Source organism: Xenopus tropicalis, chromosome 8 (genome assembly GCF_000004195.4).
Source record: "Xenopus tropicalis strain Nigerian chromosome 8, UCB_Xtro_10.0, whole genome shotgun sequence".
Taxonomy (NCBI): domain Eukaryota; kingdom Metazoa; phylum Chordata; class Amphibia; order Anura; family Pipidae; genus Xenopus; species Xenopus tropicalis.
In genome coordinates this window covers 143,376,380-143,396,839 of record NC_030684.2, presented here as the reverse complement: position 1 = coordinate 143,396,839, position 20,460 = coordinate 143,376,380, and the positions used below count along the sequence as shown (strand labels likewise).

General features: G+C 44.4%; 2 protein-coding genes and 1 long non-coding RNA gene across 3 annotated transcripts in view; all 3 read right to left on the bottom strand.

Moving 5' to 3' along the window:
- LOC100491015 overlaps window positions 1–20,460 on the bottom strand; it is a 46,558-nt gene that overhangs the window by 7,114 nt on the left and 18,984 nt on the right. The window lies entirely within an intron of this gene.
- On the bottom strand, window positions 4,115–8,744 carry LOC116406699 (cAMP-dependent protein kinase catalytic subunit PRKX-like). The gene is made up of 15 exons (XM_031891358.1): window positions 8,599–8,744; window positions 8,299–8,487; window positions 7,940–8,076; window positions 7,605–7,695; window positions 6,948–7,021; window positions 6,630–6,694; window positions 6,463–6,538; window positions 6,292–6,383; window positions 5,944–6,120; window positions 5,718–5,780; window positions 5,353–5,429; window positions 4,971–5,113; window positions 4,653–4,760; window positions 4,463–4,543; window positions 4,115–4,304 (listed from the first exon to the last, which is right to left on the bottom strand). Exons 1-15 carry the CDS (start codon window positions 8,723–8,725, stop codon window positions 4,125–4,127), a joined length of 1,680 nt encoding a protein of 559 aa, XP_031747218.1. The 5' UTR covers window positions 8,726–8,744; the 3' UTR covers window positions 4,115–4,124.
- On the bottom strand, window positions 12,174–14,046 carry LOC116406702. Its single transcript, XR_004219760.1, has 3 exons — window positions 13,988–14,046; window positions 13,078–13,104; window positions 12,174–12,303 (listed from the first exon to the last, which is right to left on the bottom strand). It is a non-coding gene; the product is annotated as an uncharacterized LOC116406702 (long non-coding RNA).

Genomic DNA, 20,460 nt, shown 5'->3' with positions numbered 1-20,460 from the left:
TATAGGCAGTGTCTGTGGTTTCCTCCCATTGTTTATGTTCTAGCTCTGGGAGTATAGGCCGTATTTATGTACCCTTTCCTGGCGCCCCCTCCTAGGGTCTCATACATGGGAAACACTAGATTCCCCCTCCCATCCCAGTGGCGCAATACATTCCTGTCTGTGCACCGAGCAGTAATCATGTGACTTATTCTTCTTACTGTAACCCTTATTTTTGCACCCAGGACCAGCACCAGGCCCGCTCACATAGTGTAGAGCAGGAATGTTGTATATATATCAGCGAGCACCACAGCTTCTTTGTAATCAGCTTGAAAAAGGAACTAGAATGTTCTGAAAGCTTGCTATGGTTATCTTAGTTAGCCAATAGTGGTATCACCTTTATACCACTTTTGTTATTTTTTATTTCAAAAGGGTTACCCTGTAAACATAGTGCAGAGCACCGATTACAACAGATGCTCAGTCGCAGCTGGACCCTCGCATACATACTTGGGGAAAGAGAGAAGTGTTGCAGAACTGTAGCTCTCAGCTGCTCAGAATGGGATATCTGGATGGCAGGAGTTCTTAACCAAAATAATGTATTGACAGGTTACTCACAGTACAGGCCTACCTGGGGTAACACCCCCCCCAATCCCCGGGACAGACAGGATCCCACTTCAACTTTGCCTTTAGTGGACCCGGATCACTTCCAGTGGAACCTACAGGCAAATCTCTGACCTGACTCCCTTTCTACTATGATCCCAACACTAACAGGCAGTATCACTCCAATCTATCCTCCTACACTGGGGCTCAGGGCTGCTCTTTCTAGCTCAGCCTATCTGACTTACACTCCTGGAGTGGTGCTATAACCTGCCACTAATACCCCATTCATGGGGCCCTATTCCCCGACTTCTCCAAGGTTTACCTCTCTTGGGCCCTTTCCTGTAAGTCCCAGGCTCCAGCAGACCTGCACCTTCCTTAGTATGTGAAAGCCAGAGAGAAAGAACATGTAGTGGTTCCCCCTTATATAGACCAGGGAAATACTGACACTTCCTGGCCAAATCTGGTACTAGTGGGGGATTTCCAGTCCATGGGGGAAGTTAACCCTATAGGTTATGATAAATAGATTATGCTGATTGGAGTAACATTCCAGGCTGTTTATTCCATTAAAGGAGACATATTGGATTAATGGGAAACTGGTTTCCCTTTGGGCTAAACATTAACCCTATCTGTAACAATGGCCCCTTTATTGGAGCTCCCTATAGATCCTCTCACTTCTCTGTCCGAGTTTGAAATGGAGAGTGGGCGTGTCCTAACGGTCCCTGCCAGAAGCACAGTAGGAGGGGGAGAGCCAATCACAGCCTTGCACTCACACAAGCACAGACAGGCTTCAGTTCCCTATCAGGTCAGCCTAGCTGCTGATTGGTTCCTATCCTACAGTGCAGGGTACGGAGGGCCGCCGGCTCCCCAGCTCATCCAGAGAATTCAGCCAGCAGGATGTGGCACGGATGGGCGGGGCTAGTGGGATTTTGGTGGAATTTCTCAAAAAAATCAGTCCAAAACACAACTTTTTAAGCACAATCCTTCTATATCTACAGGAGTATAATTCACTGGTACATTCATCATTTTTATAGGATATGTCTCCTTTAAGAACTTTGTACAAGTCATTCTTAATTGAGGAAGCCGGTTGGATGACTGGTGAAACGTCTTCAAGGAATAAAAGATAAAATCCCAGCAAGTCCAGTTGATCTGACTTACTAGTACAGATATACAGTGACCTGGATGAAAGAGAATCTTCACAAACACTTAACACTATAGGCCCCTATACTACATTGGAATTTTGGGGTGTTAATATTGTATTTTACGTGTTTCCTATGTAAAGCGCTTGAAGGCTACCCCCCCACATGACTGAAGGGTGTCCAGAAAAATAATCTTTTCCTTCATTGTACTGTGTCTTCCACTTGATCAGTTTCTTTATAGGCCACACTAAAATACCCTCTCCTAGCCTCCGCCTCCTAAGGCAGGACACATAAATTACAGAAAACACTAGATTTCCCTCCCTGTCCCAGTACAGCTGGTGTAATAGAGCCCCACTGGGGCAGATGCACAAAGGGAATAAGGAGGATGCAAAAGTCAATAAACGAGAAGGATTGGTTCTCCTGTCTCTCTGTCAATTTGGAGTGGAGGCCAGTTGGCGAGACTTTGTGGCCCCAATATGAAGTCTTTGGTGCCCAGATGTTGCTGCACCCCTCCAGTTGGTCAATAAGTAGGAGGAGTATGGAGAAGGGTGATGGTTGGCTGGGTGTGGATAGGCTGTCAGGGATCACATGGGGTGGCAGCAGAAGCCATAATCTAAACCAACTCTTTAAACAAACCCCCTGTGACTGGCTATTGGCCAGTGGGCCCTCCTGCCGTGTCAGGTATTTAGTTTTGTATGATTGGCCGTTCCCTGCACTAATGTTATCTTCCTGTAACGAGAATCAGATTGTACAGAAACACAACCCTACTCTTTATTTCATTCATTTTCATTTCATTCTCTTTGTAGGTTTCAATTCAGACTGAGATCTTGTTGCTGACGACGTAACTACAAGTCTCTGCATCTCACAAGAACCACATTTTCTAGGGCCCATTGCCAGTATTAATAGGGAAGGAGATCTGTTTTTCACATATCTATTGATACTGCACATTGGTCAGAAACATCACTAGCCCCGCCCTATTCCTGGGCCCAACAGCAGCCGATTTGACCAATCTGTCATTGACTGGTTGTTAAGGTGAGTGAACATAACAACTAAATAGGGTTTGAATACTAGTCTAATTGATATATAACTAATGTAAATAGGATTATGTGTGTATGAAACAAAGATGATATATATAAAGATATATAGATATATATAACCCCAGAACCACTTACCCCACAGACCATTTGGTTCTTTCCTCGCACTTACTGTCCAATGGTAACTCCCCCCCATTTAATATAGAATTCTCTAAACTAATTCTGCAGCTTAAATGTTATTAAATGATCTGCACAAAAGATAACAGCCAAAAAGGGTTTATAATTATTTTCTGCACTTTATTTTGTTTACATTAAATACAATAAACCATTAAAGAGAATATGTCAGTTTTTCCCTCCCCCTGTGCAGGGGAAGAACAGAGAGGTTATTATTATAATTCTCTCACGTTCTCTGTTCTTCGTTCTACGGGAGAGATGTTCTGATGTTCTTCAGTGTTCTCTTCAGTGGTGGCAGTGGGAAGGGCAACCATCGGGAACCAATTGGGCCCAGCAGTACTTTGGGCCATGTTCCTTAATAAATATTGGTTTTCAGGGCCACAGCAAAGGCTGGGGCCCCTACTTACCCCCCTGACCCACCCCCCGATGGTTGCCCTGGAAGTTGGAAAATAAATGGAGATGTTTGAGTCCTCCTCGTTAGTAGTAGTAGAAGTGTTAGTAGGCAGGGCAGCCACTGGGGACCATTAGGGGCCAAACACAAGTTAAACACTTAGGGCCCCAGTTCTGTATTACATTTTGGTTTTCAGAGGCCCAGCAAAGACTGAGCCCCCTACTTACCCCCTCTAACCCACCCCCCAATGGCTGCCCCGGCAATAGGAAAATAGGCACAGTTCTCCGAGGTCCTTGCCGTGGAACGTTCTCTGCTGCTCAAGTACTCCTCCTTGGCGGTAGGTGGATCTTGGCTACAAAAGGAGATAAACTGCCATTAGGAAGTGTGTTGCTGCCACTGTAACCCCTGCCCTGCCCCTGTAACCCCTGCCCTGCCCCTGTAACTAGATAAACTGACTGCTCTGGTCCCTTAGGCTTTGGCAGCCTGGGAAGTGCCCTGCAGTAATGCTTTAATTACTCCTAATTATCTTTAGCCTCCTCTCCTCTAGGTACTGCTACGGCCGGGGAGCCACTGCTTATAGAATAGGGACTGATCCCTGTCACTTCTATTAAATACACACAGGGGGGCAGTAAGTGCCCAGGGCTTGCATAGCATCAGCTCTGGCCAGTTTGTCCCTATATTTCAGCTAATGGCCTCCAACACTAACAGAGAGGTAATAAATAATCACTTACCAGAGATTTACATTCTCAGAACTCATGGTTCTCCTTTCTTTTCATTGACGTTTTATAACCTTTCTGTTTCGATTTCTCATTCTTACTCCGCAGCCTTCAAAACTTCCTCAAATTCCGATTGGATGTCATCCGAAATGGACTCTCTACTTTTGGAGGTTGTTATAACAACCGGTGCTGGTACCTTAGTGGTACTTTCCTCATAGGGGCCGGGAATAAATGGGGCTGGAAGCCTTTTATTGGCAAGAGCTTTCCAGTCTATGGCCTGCGGAACAGGGGGCAGAAACACTTTATTAGTTGTACATACGATTCCCATGGGCATTGCTGGTGTGATCTCTTGCCCACTAAATGGTTTATTTATTCATGGGTCCCAATGATATCTGGGAGCCTGGCCCTAACGAACCTAAATCTACATGAACTTACCTTAAAGTAACTGTGCTGTTTTACTTCCCTGGCGCCATATAGGTATCCTCCCAGGCGGTTGGAACCATCTTTGTTCAAGAACTGCAAGAAGAGAACAAGAGGTGATGCATGGGATAGGTGAGTGGCGCAGAGATTAAAGCAAGTAGATTCATGGTTCCTATAACCAAACAGATTTACTAGAACAACTTACTCTCTCTATGAGGCTTCTGGTTGGAATATCCATGTCTGGGGGATATTTCGGGGTTGATAACATAATATTATAGGCCACATCTTTTTTGGTTGCTCCAACAAACGGCAGCTGGAAATACATAGAGGGGCGAGTTACAGAAATGGCTGAATGATACAGAATTTATCTAAGATAATTATCTACATTTCCCTTCAACAGAATACGGTACAGGGCAGTTATATTGTTAAATACACCCCCCCTGGTACTTATGCCACATCATTAAAAGCGTGACACTCCCAGCCCAGAGAGATTTCCCACTAGAGATGTTTAAATGTTTCTTACCTTCCTAAGCACCATTTCGTACATGATCACCCCTACGGACCACCAATCCACAGATCTGTCATAGGAGTTATAGATGTACACTTCTGGTGCCGTGTAATGGCGAGTTCCACCGCGGCCCGTTACTCTGCCATCACGGCGATGCACTGGGGCAAAAATAATAATGGACTTAATTATTGGGAAATAGGGGGCAAACGTGGCAGTAACCCATAGCAACAAATAGGAATTGGCTGTTATTAGTTAGGGGAAAGTCAGACTAACTAGTTGCGGAACATTTTCACTTGGTCACTGATTATCCCCCTGTGTCTGTGCAACTCCCAGTATAGGGGCGAGGGACAGGGGGTGGCAACAGCCCCAAATAATAGATTGCGCCAGAAAATCTTACCTTTTACGCAGAGGCCAAAATCTGCGAGTTTGGCATAACCAGTGCTGTCTATCAGGATATTGTGTGGCTTCAGGTCTCTACAATGGAATAAAATATATAGATATATACATAGATAATTGTACAATAATGATGCTATTAAATTTGTCTATAAAGAGCCAAGACACCAGACTATTTCTACGCCCTATACACATGGTCCTCTGGTTCTTTAAAGCACAAAGGCAGTCAGTGTAATGGTGGTACACACCAGGGCTAAAGCCATATATATATAATATATGTGTCCCCTTTGAGTGTATCCCTCCCTGTATAGTAACCAGTTCTCCCAGGTACCGTAACTACAAGACATTTCTATGTTCCTTAGTACTTACCGGTGGACAATGCTGTTTTTGTGCAAGTACTCCACTCCGAGAACAATGCAGGCAGCATAAAATCTGCAAAGATAAAGTCATTTCAGTGATCAGGAAACAATACTATAAGGGTATAAGGGTTTTACTGCACATGGGGCTAAAATAATGGCTCTCTTTGCTGCCCAACCTACCCCAGGGCAGATAGTGACTTGGCCAAAGCAATAAGAAAGGCATAAATGGTACTTACAAGATTCTTTCACAAGAGAGTCGGCCGGCTTTCAAATGGGACGCCAAGTCCCCTCCACTGGCAAATTCCATGGCTAAAAGTACATGGTGCTCTGTGTGGAACGATTGGAAATTCCAGATCAGGAACGGGACCCTCTCCCTCTGTGCCAACTTTAGGGTGGAGATCTCTGTCTCCAGGCTGAATAATGAGAGCAGCAAATAAAGAGTCAGAAATGATATACATGATTTAATAGATATATATATGATATAAATGATTTGTTAGATAGATACAGTATATATATGATATAAATTATTTAATAGATATATATATGATATAAATGATTTATTATATATAAATATTCTTTCTCACCTGGGCGTCACACGTGTATCATAAACCTCTATTTTCTTTATGACTTTGATGGCGACCATGGTCCTCGTTTCCTTGTGCTCGGCAAGACACACCTGGAGAAACAGAAAGTGCCTTTAGTTCCCATCAATTCCTTTATAAAGAGCTTTAAACTCAGGCTGGGGAGGAACCTACCTTTCCAAAACCTCCTTGTCCAATCCATTTTTTCAATTCGTAGTCCTTAATTGGACCGAAAGTTCTCTGTGGGACACTGAAAGAGAACAAATAAGAAATGTAAGACAATTGAGGGGAATATGAGACCTTACTGGATTTGTATTGATACAAGTTGCCAGTTCACTTACGCTATTTCCGCCATTGCAGGAGGATCCTGGGGTCCAACCTGCATCTCTTGTTCATCTGCCTCCTTCTAAAGGGGGAAAGGAGATGCCATTAATTCAGAGGCCAAAATAATATACTTATTGCCCTATAGCTGTGTGTTTATAGGAATATTATGGTAACAGTTGCAGTATTATCTGTGTAAAGGCCTCACTATAGATCTCATATCCCCAGAACTGGGAAGATTGGCTCAGCGTGATTATGAAGCCCAGGAATTTCAAAAGAGACCTAGGTTCTAGTTCTAGGGTTAAAGGAAGACGTGAGGCCGAGGGCCCGGTACTTACAATAGAAGGTTCAACATGAACAGCTGGTGGAATTATTCCTCCCAGGGACATTTCTTTGGCTGGCTTGGGAGTCACTGAAATAAAAACAAAAACAAAATTCTATCACCGCACATTGGGTTTCCTTCCTATAATTGCAAAAATTGGCAAAGACCTTGTAAGGCAAGAGTTTATTCATAGGGGATTATATGCTTTATCTCTCAGGGTTCCATCACAGGGTGTAGGGAGCTGGGAGCTAATACAAGCATTTGGTCCCCCACAGTCAATGGTTCCGCTAACCATTTGGTCCCCCACAGTCAATGGTTCCGCTAACCATTTGGTCCCCCACACTCAATGGTTCCTCTAACCATTTGATCCCCCACAGTCAATGGTTCCTCTAACCATTTGGTCCCCCACAGTCAATGGTTCCTCTAACCATTTGATCCCCCACAGTCAATGGTACCACTAACCATTTGGTCCCCCACAGTCAATGGTACCACTAACCATTTGGTCCCCCACAGTCAATGGTTCCGCTAACCATTGTGTCCCCCACAGTCAATGGTACCACTAACCATTTGGTCCCCCACAGTCAATGGTTCCGCTAACCATTTGGTCCCCCACAATCAATGGTTCTGCTAACCATTTGGTCCCCCACAATCAATGGTTCCTCATATACTCTACCTGAAGGTGCCTTGACCGTTTCAACCACTTTAATCATTTCACAAGGACTTGGCTCCTTCACTGCAGGTTCAATTAAGCGTCCGTCCACTTCCTGGAAGGAGAAAAAAATTTCAATTGATATAATGCAGCTTTTATATTAAACTCCAATACCCAATGTCCTTCCTGATCTCTAACCAAGGACACTATTGTAGTGTCATTTTAGGGCTCTACCAGTATGTAATAGAGTAATTGATATTAAGATGGCCACCCCAAATGATTTCTTTGCTCAATGTTTGTTTTTTCAAGTCTGGTTGAAGGTAAAAACAAAAAAAGTAATGGGGTAATAATGTACTTACATTATTTGGAACAACAGGTATTTGTTCACTTGCTCTCTTTGGGCTCTCTGGCCTTTTTGCTTGATCAGCCACCTTTTTCTTCCTTGGACGACGTCTTCTAGGGGCCCTTCCAGGGCTTTTCTTTGGCTTGGTATCAGCTAAACAAAATCAAACAATTTAATTACTGCTAATAAATATCTGTCTTTCTCTTACTTAGGTGCCAGTTTAGACAGGAGGCTATGCTGTGCAGTATTGACTGCCCCGGTACCCTGAGGGTCCCACTGTGCTGCAGATGTGGGGGTATAGTGATCGTATTGTTGGGTTCCTAACACTATTGCTACAAAGGGCAAGGTAAGTCAGGAATTCCTGAGATACTGTACCTGGAGGTTTTGGAACCATTACACTTGGCCTTCGATCAACCTTCTTTATAGGCGGAAGTTTGCGGCTCTCAGATCTTGCTCTCTCTGATCCCTTTGCTTGATCGGCCATCTTCCCACTCAGTGGAACCTTGCTTCCAGGTGTAATAGTCCTAGGGGAAGCTAGAGGAGGTTGCACCTGTTTGGGAAGTTCTGCCAAAGCAAACATAGGTACAATTAGTAATGTGATTATTATTCAGACAGTGGAATGAAGAAGATATCATGTGACATTAGCCAGGGATAATGATCCCTCAGATACTGTACCTAGTGGTGACTTTGGTCTTTCCACTTTTTTATCCATTATACTTGGCCTTCTGTCATCCTTCTTTATAGGCGGAAGTCTGCGGCCATCAAATTTCGGACTTTCCACTCCCTTTACTGGATGAGGCATCTTTGCACCTAACAGAACCTTTCTCTCAAGGATAGGCCTGCTAGGTGAAGTTCCTCTAGTTTCCACTTTTTTGGGCTGAACTGGAAAAATCAAAACCGAGTGCAATTTATAGTTTGAGCGTTAACAAGTGTCAAAGAAATTAAAACAGTAACATGTAACATTTACAAGAGACCAATAGTTCCTGAGATACGTTACCTAGAGGTGCCTTTGGCTTCTCAACCGTTTTATCCATTACACTTGGCCTTCTGTCATCCTTCTTTATAGGCGGAAGTGCACGGACACCAGATTTTGTAGGCGTTTTCTCACGCAGTGGAACCTCTTTTTTAGGGACGGGTTCCCTAGAGGGTTTTTCAGGAGCTTTCACCAGTTTGGGAAGAACTGAAAGAAGAGATGCAAGTTTTAGCATGGTCAGTGAGCGATTATATGAAGAAGCAACAAATATAACGTGTCAGTAATTCCATGAATACTTTACCTTGAGGTGACTTGGGTATTTGGACCATTTCTTTCCTTTCCCCAGTCCCTTCAGATACCTTCACCAACTGTGAGCTCCGTTTCTCTTTCGGTGGCACATTTTTCCTAAACATTTGTCTTGGGTGCTTCTCAGACTTCAGTGGTTTAGGAGAACCTATCAGATGATAAATGTATCTATATAAATACAATGACTACATGGGAGGTTGTCCCACGGTTCATAATGACCATGGAAGCAGACATGGACCAACGTGTATTATTCATATATAACATATTTATGGACACATATGAGGTGATGCACAATGGTGGTTATGTGTAGTTGTGTACGTGCGTAGATACCATACCTAAAGGTGTCTTCGGGATTTCATCCATTTGAGCCAATTCAGCCGTCTTTGGTTCATTCTTCCCAGAGGCTACAGAGCAGCAATCGGACTTTGGCCTCTCTGTCCCTTTTGCTGTCTCAGCCTCTGTCACCTTTTCCACTATTAGTGGTGGAGTCTGTGTTTCTTCTGTCTGATGGTCCTTCTGCCCCTGCAGTGGCTCAATCTGCCCTGTACCCGAGGGGGCATCAGGGCAAATATCTGCTCTCACGGGTGGCAATGGACATTCTGCAAAGATGAACCAAAATATTATCATCTACACTACCGGAAAAAATAACCAAATAGTGATTAACATGGAGGGGGCTTGTATCTATATTAGGTTACATGGTCAAACATCTCCAAACCCTTTACCTGCAGGTTCCTTGGCTTCTCGGACAAATATAATTTTCCTTGCACCAGCGCTTGGTTCATCTTCCAAGGAGTCAGTAAAGTGACTGGAGTCGGAACTCTCTGCTCCTTCTGGTTGATGAACCCCCTGCAGAGGCAGGACACCCCCAGCACCTACAGGAGTAGCCGAGACGATTTCTTCCGGCGTCGGTGGCGCTGGGAATTCTGCAAGAGGCAAAATAAATGTTCTATGTAGGGTTCTGTATTGGTACCCGGAGTTATTGCTCCCAGAGAGCCATAAAGCAGCCGCTGGGATTGGATCCATTATAAATACTGTACCTGCTGAGGCATTTGCAGCTTCTTTCTCTGGTACTGAGAATAAAGAGCTCAGGTCGATCACTTCAAGGGAACTCTCTCTGGAATCCTGGAAAGATAACAGTAATAAATATGCATAATATTATGGAAGGGAGAAAGCCAAAGGCTCCAGCCTGGCGTGGGTGTGTGTGTGGCACCCGTGTATAGGGGCACCTCACTAACAGAACCCTAGGGAACAGTTTCACTTACAGGAACCACTTCTCTGTTCCCTCCGTTCCACCGGCCCAATGTGCTGCTGTTAATAATATAAATATAATGGACTTACTTTGAAAGTGTGCACTAGGTTACTCTCTGTGCTGCCTGAGCTCTCGTCCTTTTCTGGCTTATTATCCTCTTCAGTCATTGGCAGTAAGCTCACAGTCACTATGGGTGCAACAATAGCACTCTCACTAGTGCTGTCTGAGCTCTCATCCTTTTCTGCCTCTTTATTCTCTTCAGTCGATGGCAGTAAGCTCACAGTCACTGTGGGTGCAACAATAGCACTCTCACTTGTGCTGCCTGAGCTCTCATCCTTTTCTGCCTCTTTATCCTCTTCATTCGATGGCAGTAAGCTCACAGTCACTATGGGTGCAACAATAGCACTCTCGCTAGTACTGCCTGAGCTCTCATCCTTTTCTGCCTCTTTATCCTCTTCATTCGATGGCAGTAAGCTCACAGTCACTATGGGTGCAACAATAGCACTCTCGCTAGTACTGCCTGAGCTCTCATCCTTTTCTGCCTCTTTATCCTCTTCATTCGATGGCAGTAAGCTCACAGTCACTGTGGGTGCAACAATAGCACTCTCACTTGTGCTGCCTGAGCTCTCATCCTTTTCTGCCTCTTTATCCTCTTCATTCGATGGCAGTAAGCTTACAGTCACTATGGGTGCAACAATAGCACTCTCGCTAGTACTGTCTGAGCTCTCATCCTTTTCTGCCTGTTTATCCTCTTCAGTCGATGGCAGTAAGCTCACAGTCACTATGGGTGCAACAATAGCACTCTCGCTAGTACTGTCTGAGCTCTCATCCTTTTCTGCCTCTTTATCCTCTTCATTCGATGGCAGTAAGCTCACAGTCACTGTGGGTGCAACAATAGCACTCTCGCTAGTACTGCCTGAGCTCTCATCCTTTTCTGCCTCTTTATCCTCTTCAGTCGATGGCAGTAAGCTCACAGTCACTATGGGTGCAACAATAGCACTCTCACTTGTGCTGCCTGAGCTCTCATCCTTTTCTGCCTCTTTATTCTCTTCATTCGATGGCAGTAAGCTCACAGTCACTATGGGTGTGAGAATAGCACTCTCACTAGTGCTGCCTGAGCTCTCGTCCTTTTCTGCCTGTTTATCCTCTTCAGTTGCTGGCACCAAGCTCACTGTCTCTAAGGGTGCAACAATAGCACTCTCACTGCTGTCAGAAATCTCTGCCAGTTCTTTCTCCTGACTCTCCTGCTCCTGCAATGGAATAATACTTGCAGGCTCCGGGGAGGGAGTTGGGGCATTTTCTGATACTGGGCACTCTAAAAAGATCACAAGAGATGTTATATAACATTATCCTATACAAGGGTTTGACATACAGGTAGACAAGCGGTTATACATCCGTTATAAATACACTAGCAGTGTAATGCAGAGAAGCCAGCAAGCCCTAAGAATATATATATATATGGGAGTGAGCCGGGCCGGCTAGTGATATAACAATAGCTGGGCAGCTGGTAGTGACTGTCCCTATATGTGCCGCATACAGTATCCCTGTTACACACATTGGCAAGACTGGTTATTCGGGGGCTAAGATCATGGGAATGAGAAATGTAATTATCCAGTTGGTGTGTCCCTAGGGGTCAGTAAAAATGTTGGTGGCTCCCAGTGTAGCAGCAATGGATAAAGAGCGACTGCTGAAATAATGTACCTGTGAGAATCTCATCTCCTCTCAGCAGTGTCTCCTCCTGTTTCACTTCTGTTTTGATCTCCTTATCAGACCGGAATTTCTTCTTAAACAAACTCTTCTTCTTCTTCTTCTCCTTCTTCTCCTTCTTCTTAGGGGGTCTGACTTCTGCATCCTGCGAAATAGGAAAAACGGCTGTAGGTAAGTACCACTGAGCAGCCTGGTAAGTACAGCATGGGAAGGGGTCACCTTGGTGCCTATATAGCAACACAGCAGGGTGTTTATGTACAACTGCACGGATATGCCGTATTCACTGAATGGAGAGTGTTATATGGGAGAGGCAGGTAGGGAGGCCATGGTAAAGGCGAGGTCGCCAAGCGAGCGGATCTTCACCCCATATCCCCACCTACGGGTGGGCGATATCAGGGAACATGTAGGCTAATTCGTTCGTTTGGCCCTGGGGCCAAGTGATCAAATTATAATGGTGGCAATGGGGCAGTCGGTTCAGGGAACGCATCAACGAGCCGATCCGACTGAATCTTTTAACCTGTCCGATCGATATCTGGCCAATTTCATGGCAGATATCAGTCGGGCAGGCCCCTCGTTCCTGCCCCTACACGGGCCGATAAGCTGCCGAATCTATCCAAGAAACCCATATCGGCAGCAACACTCGGCCCGTGTATGGGCACCTTTAGAGTTTGGCTAAGGCCGTGTAGCTTGGGTTAGCCTGGGCATTTATACTGGGGATTATGGCTGGGGCAAGTAATGAGAATAGTACAGTAAGCGGTAGGGCTCATTGCCATGGGGGACTGTTGCCCTTACTGGGAGCTATTGGGAACATGAAAGTGGGTCAGTAAGATACAGAACAAAATTAAAGGGGAGATTGACAATCTGAAGAGACAAATATCAAAGCAACTGCTATAAAATGGCGGTGGCGGAGTTCACTTACAGTAGCATTGGAGATCTCTGAATCAACCTGAAAAGGGAGGGAAAGAACATTTATATATTTGATTGTAATTTGTACCTTCTCCTAAAGAGAATAAAATAACCAGCGGGGATGTAATAACTGGTGCAAAGAGTCTAGTAACCCCTAGCAACCAATCAGCTGCTTATGTCCTAACAGGCGGCCAGTAAACTCAGTTTGTGGTTAAAGACAGTTTGTAGGTACTTTTGTTAATTTAAATGACATTTTAACGACTTTTCCCCCAATATTTTTATAATGGAGTAAAGCTCAGTGTCAGATCAATTGTAAGCTCTTCTGTTTTGCTGTGTTTCCCCCAGTCTCCACTTCCCACCCCTTGTAGGGGCTGCATTGGGGGATCAGTAACGTATTAATGGGGATTAGCAGCCTATTGTCAGGGGACATGTTTCTGTCCCACCCTAGAGCAATGGCCCATTGCTATTGGCCGGTAATCAGTGGGGGGTAGAGAAGTAGTGCGGGGGGGGGGCATAAATAAATCTTGTTACAGAAGTGGAATTACACAGAAATATAGAATACATTAGAGAGCCCGGCCTGTCCTGAAGACATGATGCCTGGTTTCCCCCTCAGGGAATGCCCCTAAAGGGCTAAATCCTTATTCCATGTAGATGGGGGTTGTAAATAAGGCAGAAAATCCTACAAATCCATCTCCCCTTTTATTTTTTCTCAGTATCAGCACTTTTGTGCCTTCCCCCCAATAAGTGGAACCCCAATATGCTGCAGTGGGTTGGGAATATGTGTAAAAGCACAATCTGTGTGTTACCCAGGGTTCTTAACACACACACATCCCATATAACAAATATCCCGCCCGGTACTGGGAGCCCAGTGGGCCGGGAACATTCCCTTTATATTCTAGAGCGAGAGGTTCCGGCAGCCTCACCTTCCTCGTGCATTGGAACAGGTTGCGCAAAGCGTTACAGATCCTTCGGAACATTGTCACAGATCCTGTACGGGAATAATTACACGGGCACATTAGAGCCAATGGGAAAACATCTTTATTATATTCACTTTCTTTATATTTAATCAAAACTGGTCAAATACATTCAATAGGGGGCTCAATAGCAGCATGAATAGCCCCATATCTGTCTCCCATCTATATCTCTATATACTCATGCCCATCTATATCTCTATATACTCATGCCCATCTATATCTCTATATACTCATGCCCATCTATATCTCTATATACCGACGCCCATCTATATCTCTATATACCGACGCCCATCTATATCTCTATATACTCATGCCCATCTATATCTCTATATACTCATGCCCATCTATATCTCTATATACTCATGCCCATCTATATCTCTATATACTCATGCCCATCTATATCTCTATATACTCATGCCCATCTATATCTCTATATACCGACGCCCATCTATATCTCTATATACTCATGCCCATCTATATCTCTATATACCGACGCCCATCTATATCTCTATATACTCATGCCCATCTATATCCATATAAACCGATGCCCGTCTATATCTCTATATAACGATGCCCATCTATATCTCTATATACTGACGCCCATATACATTTCTATATACTGATGCCCATCTATATCTCTATATACTGACGCTCATATACATTTCTATATACTGATGCCCATCTATATCTCTATATACTGATGCCCATCTATATCTCTATATACTCATGCCCATCTATATCTCTATATACCGATGCCCATCTATATCTCTATATACTCATGCCCATCTATATCTCTATATACTGATGCCCATCTATATCTCTATATACTGATGCCCATCTATATCTCTATATACCGATGCCCATCTATATCTCTATAAACCGATGCCCGTCTATATCTCTATATAACGATGCCCATCTATATCTCTATATACCGATGCCCATCTATATCTCTATATACTGACGCCCATATACATTTCTATATACTGATGCCCATCTATATCTCTATATACTGATGCCCATCTATTCTAAAGGGGGTACTTTCTGGGATACCTACGGGACCTGCCCCCCTAACTGATAAAATCCCTAAAACCCCTCTTTCCAGTACTCACAGATATCAGTTAGTGTAGGTAAGTAGTTAGTAGTCGGTTGGTAGTGTCGCTAGGGTAGATAACTGTTATTCAGATACGGGAGCAGCAAAAGCTCCTGCACCGCAGCTGAACATCAGGTATCTGGCCCCACCCACTAACAGCGCTCACTCACTGCTCTAGGGCATTGTGACATCACAATTACATGATCACTCATACACTGTCCTGTGACATCACAATCACATGATCACTCATACACTGTCTCTCTGTGACATCACATGATGAGCAGCCGGATAAGATAACTCTAGAAGGAGACTTTATCCGGATGAATGAGTGTAATAGCAAGGAGCTGAGATGCACCCCAGTTGTATAAATGTCTCCCCCAAATAATAACACCCACACATGCGCCAGAGCCATTATAACCAGTAGAGTTTAGAGCAGTTTAATGGAGAGTTGTATTATTGGGAGGAACCCACAGACTGTTCTTCCGCTGATTCTTCTTCTTCTTTTTGTTATTCTTAGCGCCCCCCGTTTTCTAAACGCTACCCCTCCTACAGGTTTAGGGGTACAACACCCAAATGTTCCACACTTCTTCGCCCTATAGCGGAGCAGGTTGCTTGTGCTTTTCTAAGGGATCCCGCCCCCCGTCTTTTTGTGGCGCTGCCCCGAACACCCCAATTTTCCCATTGACTTTGATGGGGAAAATTTTAAAACTGCTGCCAATCTTACAGCTTTGAAGCTACACCCCCCAAACTTGAGTAACATAATAATGGGGTCACCCTGAATGAAACAGTGACATTTGTTGGGTGACCCCAAAGTGGGAGGGGCCAATCAGCCAATCAAATTTCACCCATTGACTTTAATGGGGAAATTGAAACTGCTGCCAGTCTTACAGTAATAACGCCGGGGTCCCCAAACTTTGCAGGGTTAGGCACCAGGTAACTGCGGTTCAAGGTTAGAAAAAATGGGCGGAGCTGTGAACAGCCAATCAGATTTTACCTTTTGACTTTCAATAGGGAAATCCAAGCTGCTGCCAGTCTCACAGTATTAACCCCGGGGTCCCCAAACTTTTCACAGTTGGTCACTAGGGGACTGCAGGTTTCGTTTTGAAAAGTGGGCGGAGCCACCAACAGCCAATCATATTTCACCTATAGACTTCATATGTTTACATTTAAACTGCTGCCATTCTTTAATTATTAATACAAAGGTCCCCAGTTAGAAAATGTGGGTGGAGCCACCAACAGCCAATCAGATTGTACCTATTGATTTTCAATGGGGAAATCCAACCTGCTGCCATTCTCACTGTATTAACCCCAGGGTCACTAGGGGACTGCATATTTAGGTTTCAAAAAGTGGGTGAAGTCACCAACAGCCAATCAGACTTCACCTATTGAATTTTATTTTGTTTAAATTTAAAATGCTGCCTTTTTAACACTATTTATGTCAGGGTTCCCAAACTTTGCACAGTCAGTCACTGGGCGACTACGTATTCAGAGTTAGAAAAAGTGGGTGGAGACACCAACAGCCAATCCATTTCCACCCATTAAATTTTATTGGTTTATATTTAAACTGATGCCATTATTTAGGTATTAATTCCAGGGTTGTTAAACTTTCCAAAGTTAGTCACTGGGTATTTGCCGTTCAGTCCCACAATTGTTATGCCTGAGGCCCCAAACTTGGCAAAGTTGGTCACTGGGGGACTGCAGTTCAAAAATAGGCAAAGTGGGTTGGGCCACTAACAGCCAATAAGATTTTATCCATTAAATTTTATTGGTTTAAATTTAAAATGCTGCCATTCTCACACTATTTATGCCAGGGTGCCCACTGTTTGTCACTGGGTGACTTTGATTTAGGGGGTTAGAAAAAGTGGGCGGGGCCACCAACCACCAATCACAATTTCCCAATTGACTTTTATGGGTTTGAATTTAAACTGCTGCCGTTCTTTAACTATTACTCCCAGGGTCCCTAAACTTTGCAGAGTTTGTCACTGGGTAACTGCAGTTCCAGGTTAGAAAAAGTGGGCGGAGCCACCTACCTCCAATCAGGTGTCACTCGTTGACCTTCAGTGGGGAAATTTAAATTGCTGCCATTCAGACACTATTAAAACCAGGGGCCCCAAACTTTGCCCAGTGGTTTGTTGTTCTCAAACTTCCCTTTCAATTTTTCAGTTACATCAAGTGACACATTTAAACATATCAGAACGTAGCGAGGGGTCCTGTGCCCATATAAAGGCACATACAGGGAACTCTGAGTATCACTCGTGTATTATAAGGGATACTGTACCCCCTACTGTAAATGATAAGGATATTAGCAGTCACTGAGGGGTTCTGTGCCCCCCATATAAAGGCACAAGGCTGCAGGCTGAGTTATACAGGGAACTCTGAGTATCACTCATGTATTATAAGGGATAATGTACCCCCTACTGTAAATGATAAGGATATTAGCAGTCACTGAGAGGTTCTGTGCCCCCCATATAAAGGCAGAAGGCTGCAGGCTGAGTTATACAGGGAACTCTGAGTATCACTCATGTATTATAAGGGATAATGTACCCCTAGTTGTGGGGTAACAGTGACATACAGGGGGTAAATGTATTTGCAGGCAGCACAGAGGCATTAGGGCATCTGAGCATTGCAGCCCCTCACAGGATAAACATGGAATTGGTGGCACTAACTGGGTGGTGGAGGAGGGTCTCAGAGAATTCCAAGCACCAATAAAGGCCCAGCCTGAGCTTCAACAACCTTTGTTTGTGGCTGCAAAATCATTGGGGGGCACAGAACACTAGCCCAGGCCCTGTCTGGTTAGCACCCATGATTGAGTAGTGGCACCCACAAAGTGTTCATAAATGGGGAGAAGCTTTGCCTTTGCATTTTCATATAGTGGGTGCCAGTAGGGGGGCAGTGGTGCTGGAATTCTGGGGGAAATGCACATGAGACTGGGCTTTGGGTTTGGCTCCCATGAGCCTCCTGTTTGGGGAAGAGACATCCCATATACATGAGTGCACTCCCCTGAGTTATATGGATTTCTGTTGGTTGGGAAAAGCCCAAGAATCCCTGATCCATCACAGGTGGGGTGGGTGGGTGGGGGGGGGGGACAAACAGTAGCCTGCTGATTCGCTTCTTCAGTACAGGGGGGCAAAAGCATGTGTCGTAGAAAAAGGGGCCCCAAATAAATACCCTGGTTCATTGATCTCAGGCTCCAGGCATAGGGGTTTATATGATAATGTTGGGGCAAACAGCGGTTACTCATGGAGGAGAGACGATCCCTTCAGTACAGGGCGGAGCACATTCATTTTTATCCACCAATCAGCAAAATTATGACCAGATGAGATTTTAGTGACCCAGCACAGACGGGGTTAATCACTTATTTGTGACTTCTATTGGAAGCACTGGGTGTCCCTTGCACTGCTGATTCTGACTACAGGCACCATTGGAACTATATATTCACTACTCACCTCCACCAAGTCTCTCCCACTTTACATATGTCCCTGATTGGCAGGGCATGCAAGGAATTATGGGAACTGGAGGCTGGGCTGGTGGATGGAGGGCTCCCTTGGGTGACGCTGCTAAATTGAGGGCAATAAGGTAGGGTGCTGGGGGTAGGAGGGGCCCTTGCCAGTATAGAGAGGGAAGGGGAACCTGTCCTGGATTAGAGACAGGGGCAAGTCTTGGGGTGAGTATATTTGTGGAGGTAATTATTGCCAAACATACCCCAATTAGGCACCTACACACCTTCCCTGGTCCCTGCACCCCTGCTGGGAGGCTGTTCCCTGTATGCACCCCTCTCTCTATAGAACTACTACTTTCTCTCCTTTAGCTTCCTGCCATGTCCCCTGGTTCCATCCTCCACGGTTAGTAATACACAGACAGTGTTATTGTAATAGAGTTTGTAGTCGGTCTTTGTTATTCTTTGTTGTTTTTAAAATATTAGATGGTGCTCTCCATGGTTGCTCTCCAGTCTGAATGCAGTTGCTAGGATCCCACTTACCCTAGCAACTAGGCTGTAGTATTGGATTACAGACAGGAAGAGCTAAAAGAAAATATTGATAACAATAAGAATGAAGCATTAGAATGAATGTCCGGTTGCCGGGGTCACTGACCCTTCTGATACTTTAGTAAGAGGCACAGAAACTGCACAGTGCAATACTGGCCACAAGATGTCGCTGTAATGTGAGACAGGTGTCACTGTTAATATTCAGTTATTTCAGATCAGTTGGTTCAGCTCGTGCCTCTGTGCAGCTAATGAGCAGTTACAGTAGGAAATTGAATACCCATAGTATTAATGATAATTACTGGCTGATAAAATGTACCCCCCCCATGTAGCAACATGTATAGTTCTGCTGAGCGCCATTGGCTGCGTTCCCCCTCCTGTTCCCAATATGTAGCCCCAGGGCCCCACAGCGGCCTACACACTGGCACAGTGGCACCCATGTTAGTCTCCCAGCGCCGGAAATGACTCCAACTGGAGATAGAAACCATTTAGCCCCATTGTGTCTGACTCACGGGGGGGTGTGACGGTGTGTGTGTGACTGCATTGGCTGGAATTGCATCAGGCGCATCCCCTTTCCAGACTGCAGTTACATTGAAATTATGGGGGAATGTTGCATTGTGGGTAAGAAACACGGTGTCATGCTCTGCGCTCATAACTGACCCTAAAGAGTGTGAGTCCCTGGCATATTGACCAGCCCTTATTGCCCCAACATCAGGAAAGGGGCAGATTTATAGAAAAAAACACTGATAATATTCAGTAACTTAAATCAGTCTTATTTGGTAACATGTATCGTCCAATTAGCAGTTAGCATTAATTAGAAACATGGGTGAACAGCCCTATTGGTTTTATTTCATGGTTAAATGATTCCCTTTTCTCTGTAATAATAAAACAGTACCTGTACTTGATCCCAACTAAGATATAATTACCCCTTATTGGGGCAGAACAGCCCTATTGGGTTTATTTCATGGTTAAATGATTCCCTTTTCTCTGTAATAATAAAACAGTACCTGTACTTGATCCCAACTAAGATATAGTTACCCCTTATTGGGGCAGAACAGCCCTATTGGGTTTATTTAATGGTTAAATGATTCCCTTTTCTCTGTAATAATAAAACAGTACCTGTACTTGATCCCAACTAAGATATAATTACCCCTTATTGGGGCAGAACAGCCCTATTGGGTTTATTTCATGGTTAAATGAATCCCTTTTCCCTGTTATAATAAAACAGTACCTGTACTTGATCCCAACTAAGATATAATTACCCTTTATTGGGGCAGAACAGCCCTATTGGGTTTATTTAATAGTTAAATGATTCCCTTTTCTCTGTAATAATAAAACAGTACCTGTACT

Coding starts and splice junctions, on each gene's coding strand:
- LOC116406699 (XM_031891358.1), bottom strand. CDS start 8,725: ATGCCTCATCCAGTAAAGGGAGTGGAAAGTCCGAAATTTGATGGCCGC. Junction 8,488..8,598: donor AAGACCAAAGTCACCACTAG/GTACAGTATCTG, acceptor TTGCTTTGGCAG/AACTTCCCAAACAGGTGCAA. Junction 6,695..6,947: donor TTCATGTTGAACCTTCTATT/GTAAGTACCGGG, acceptor TTCCCCCTTTAG/AAGGAGGCAGATGAACAAGA.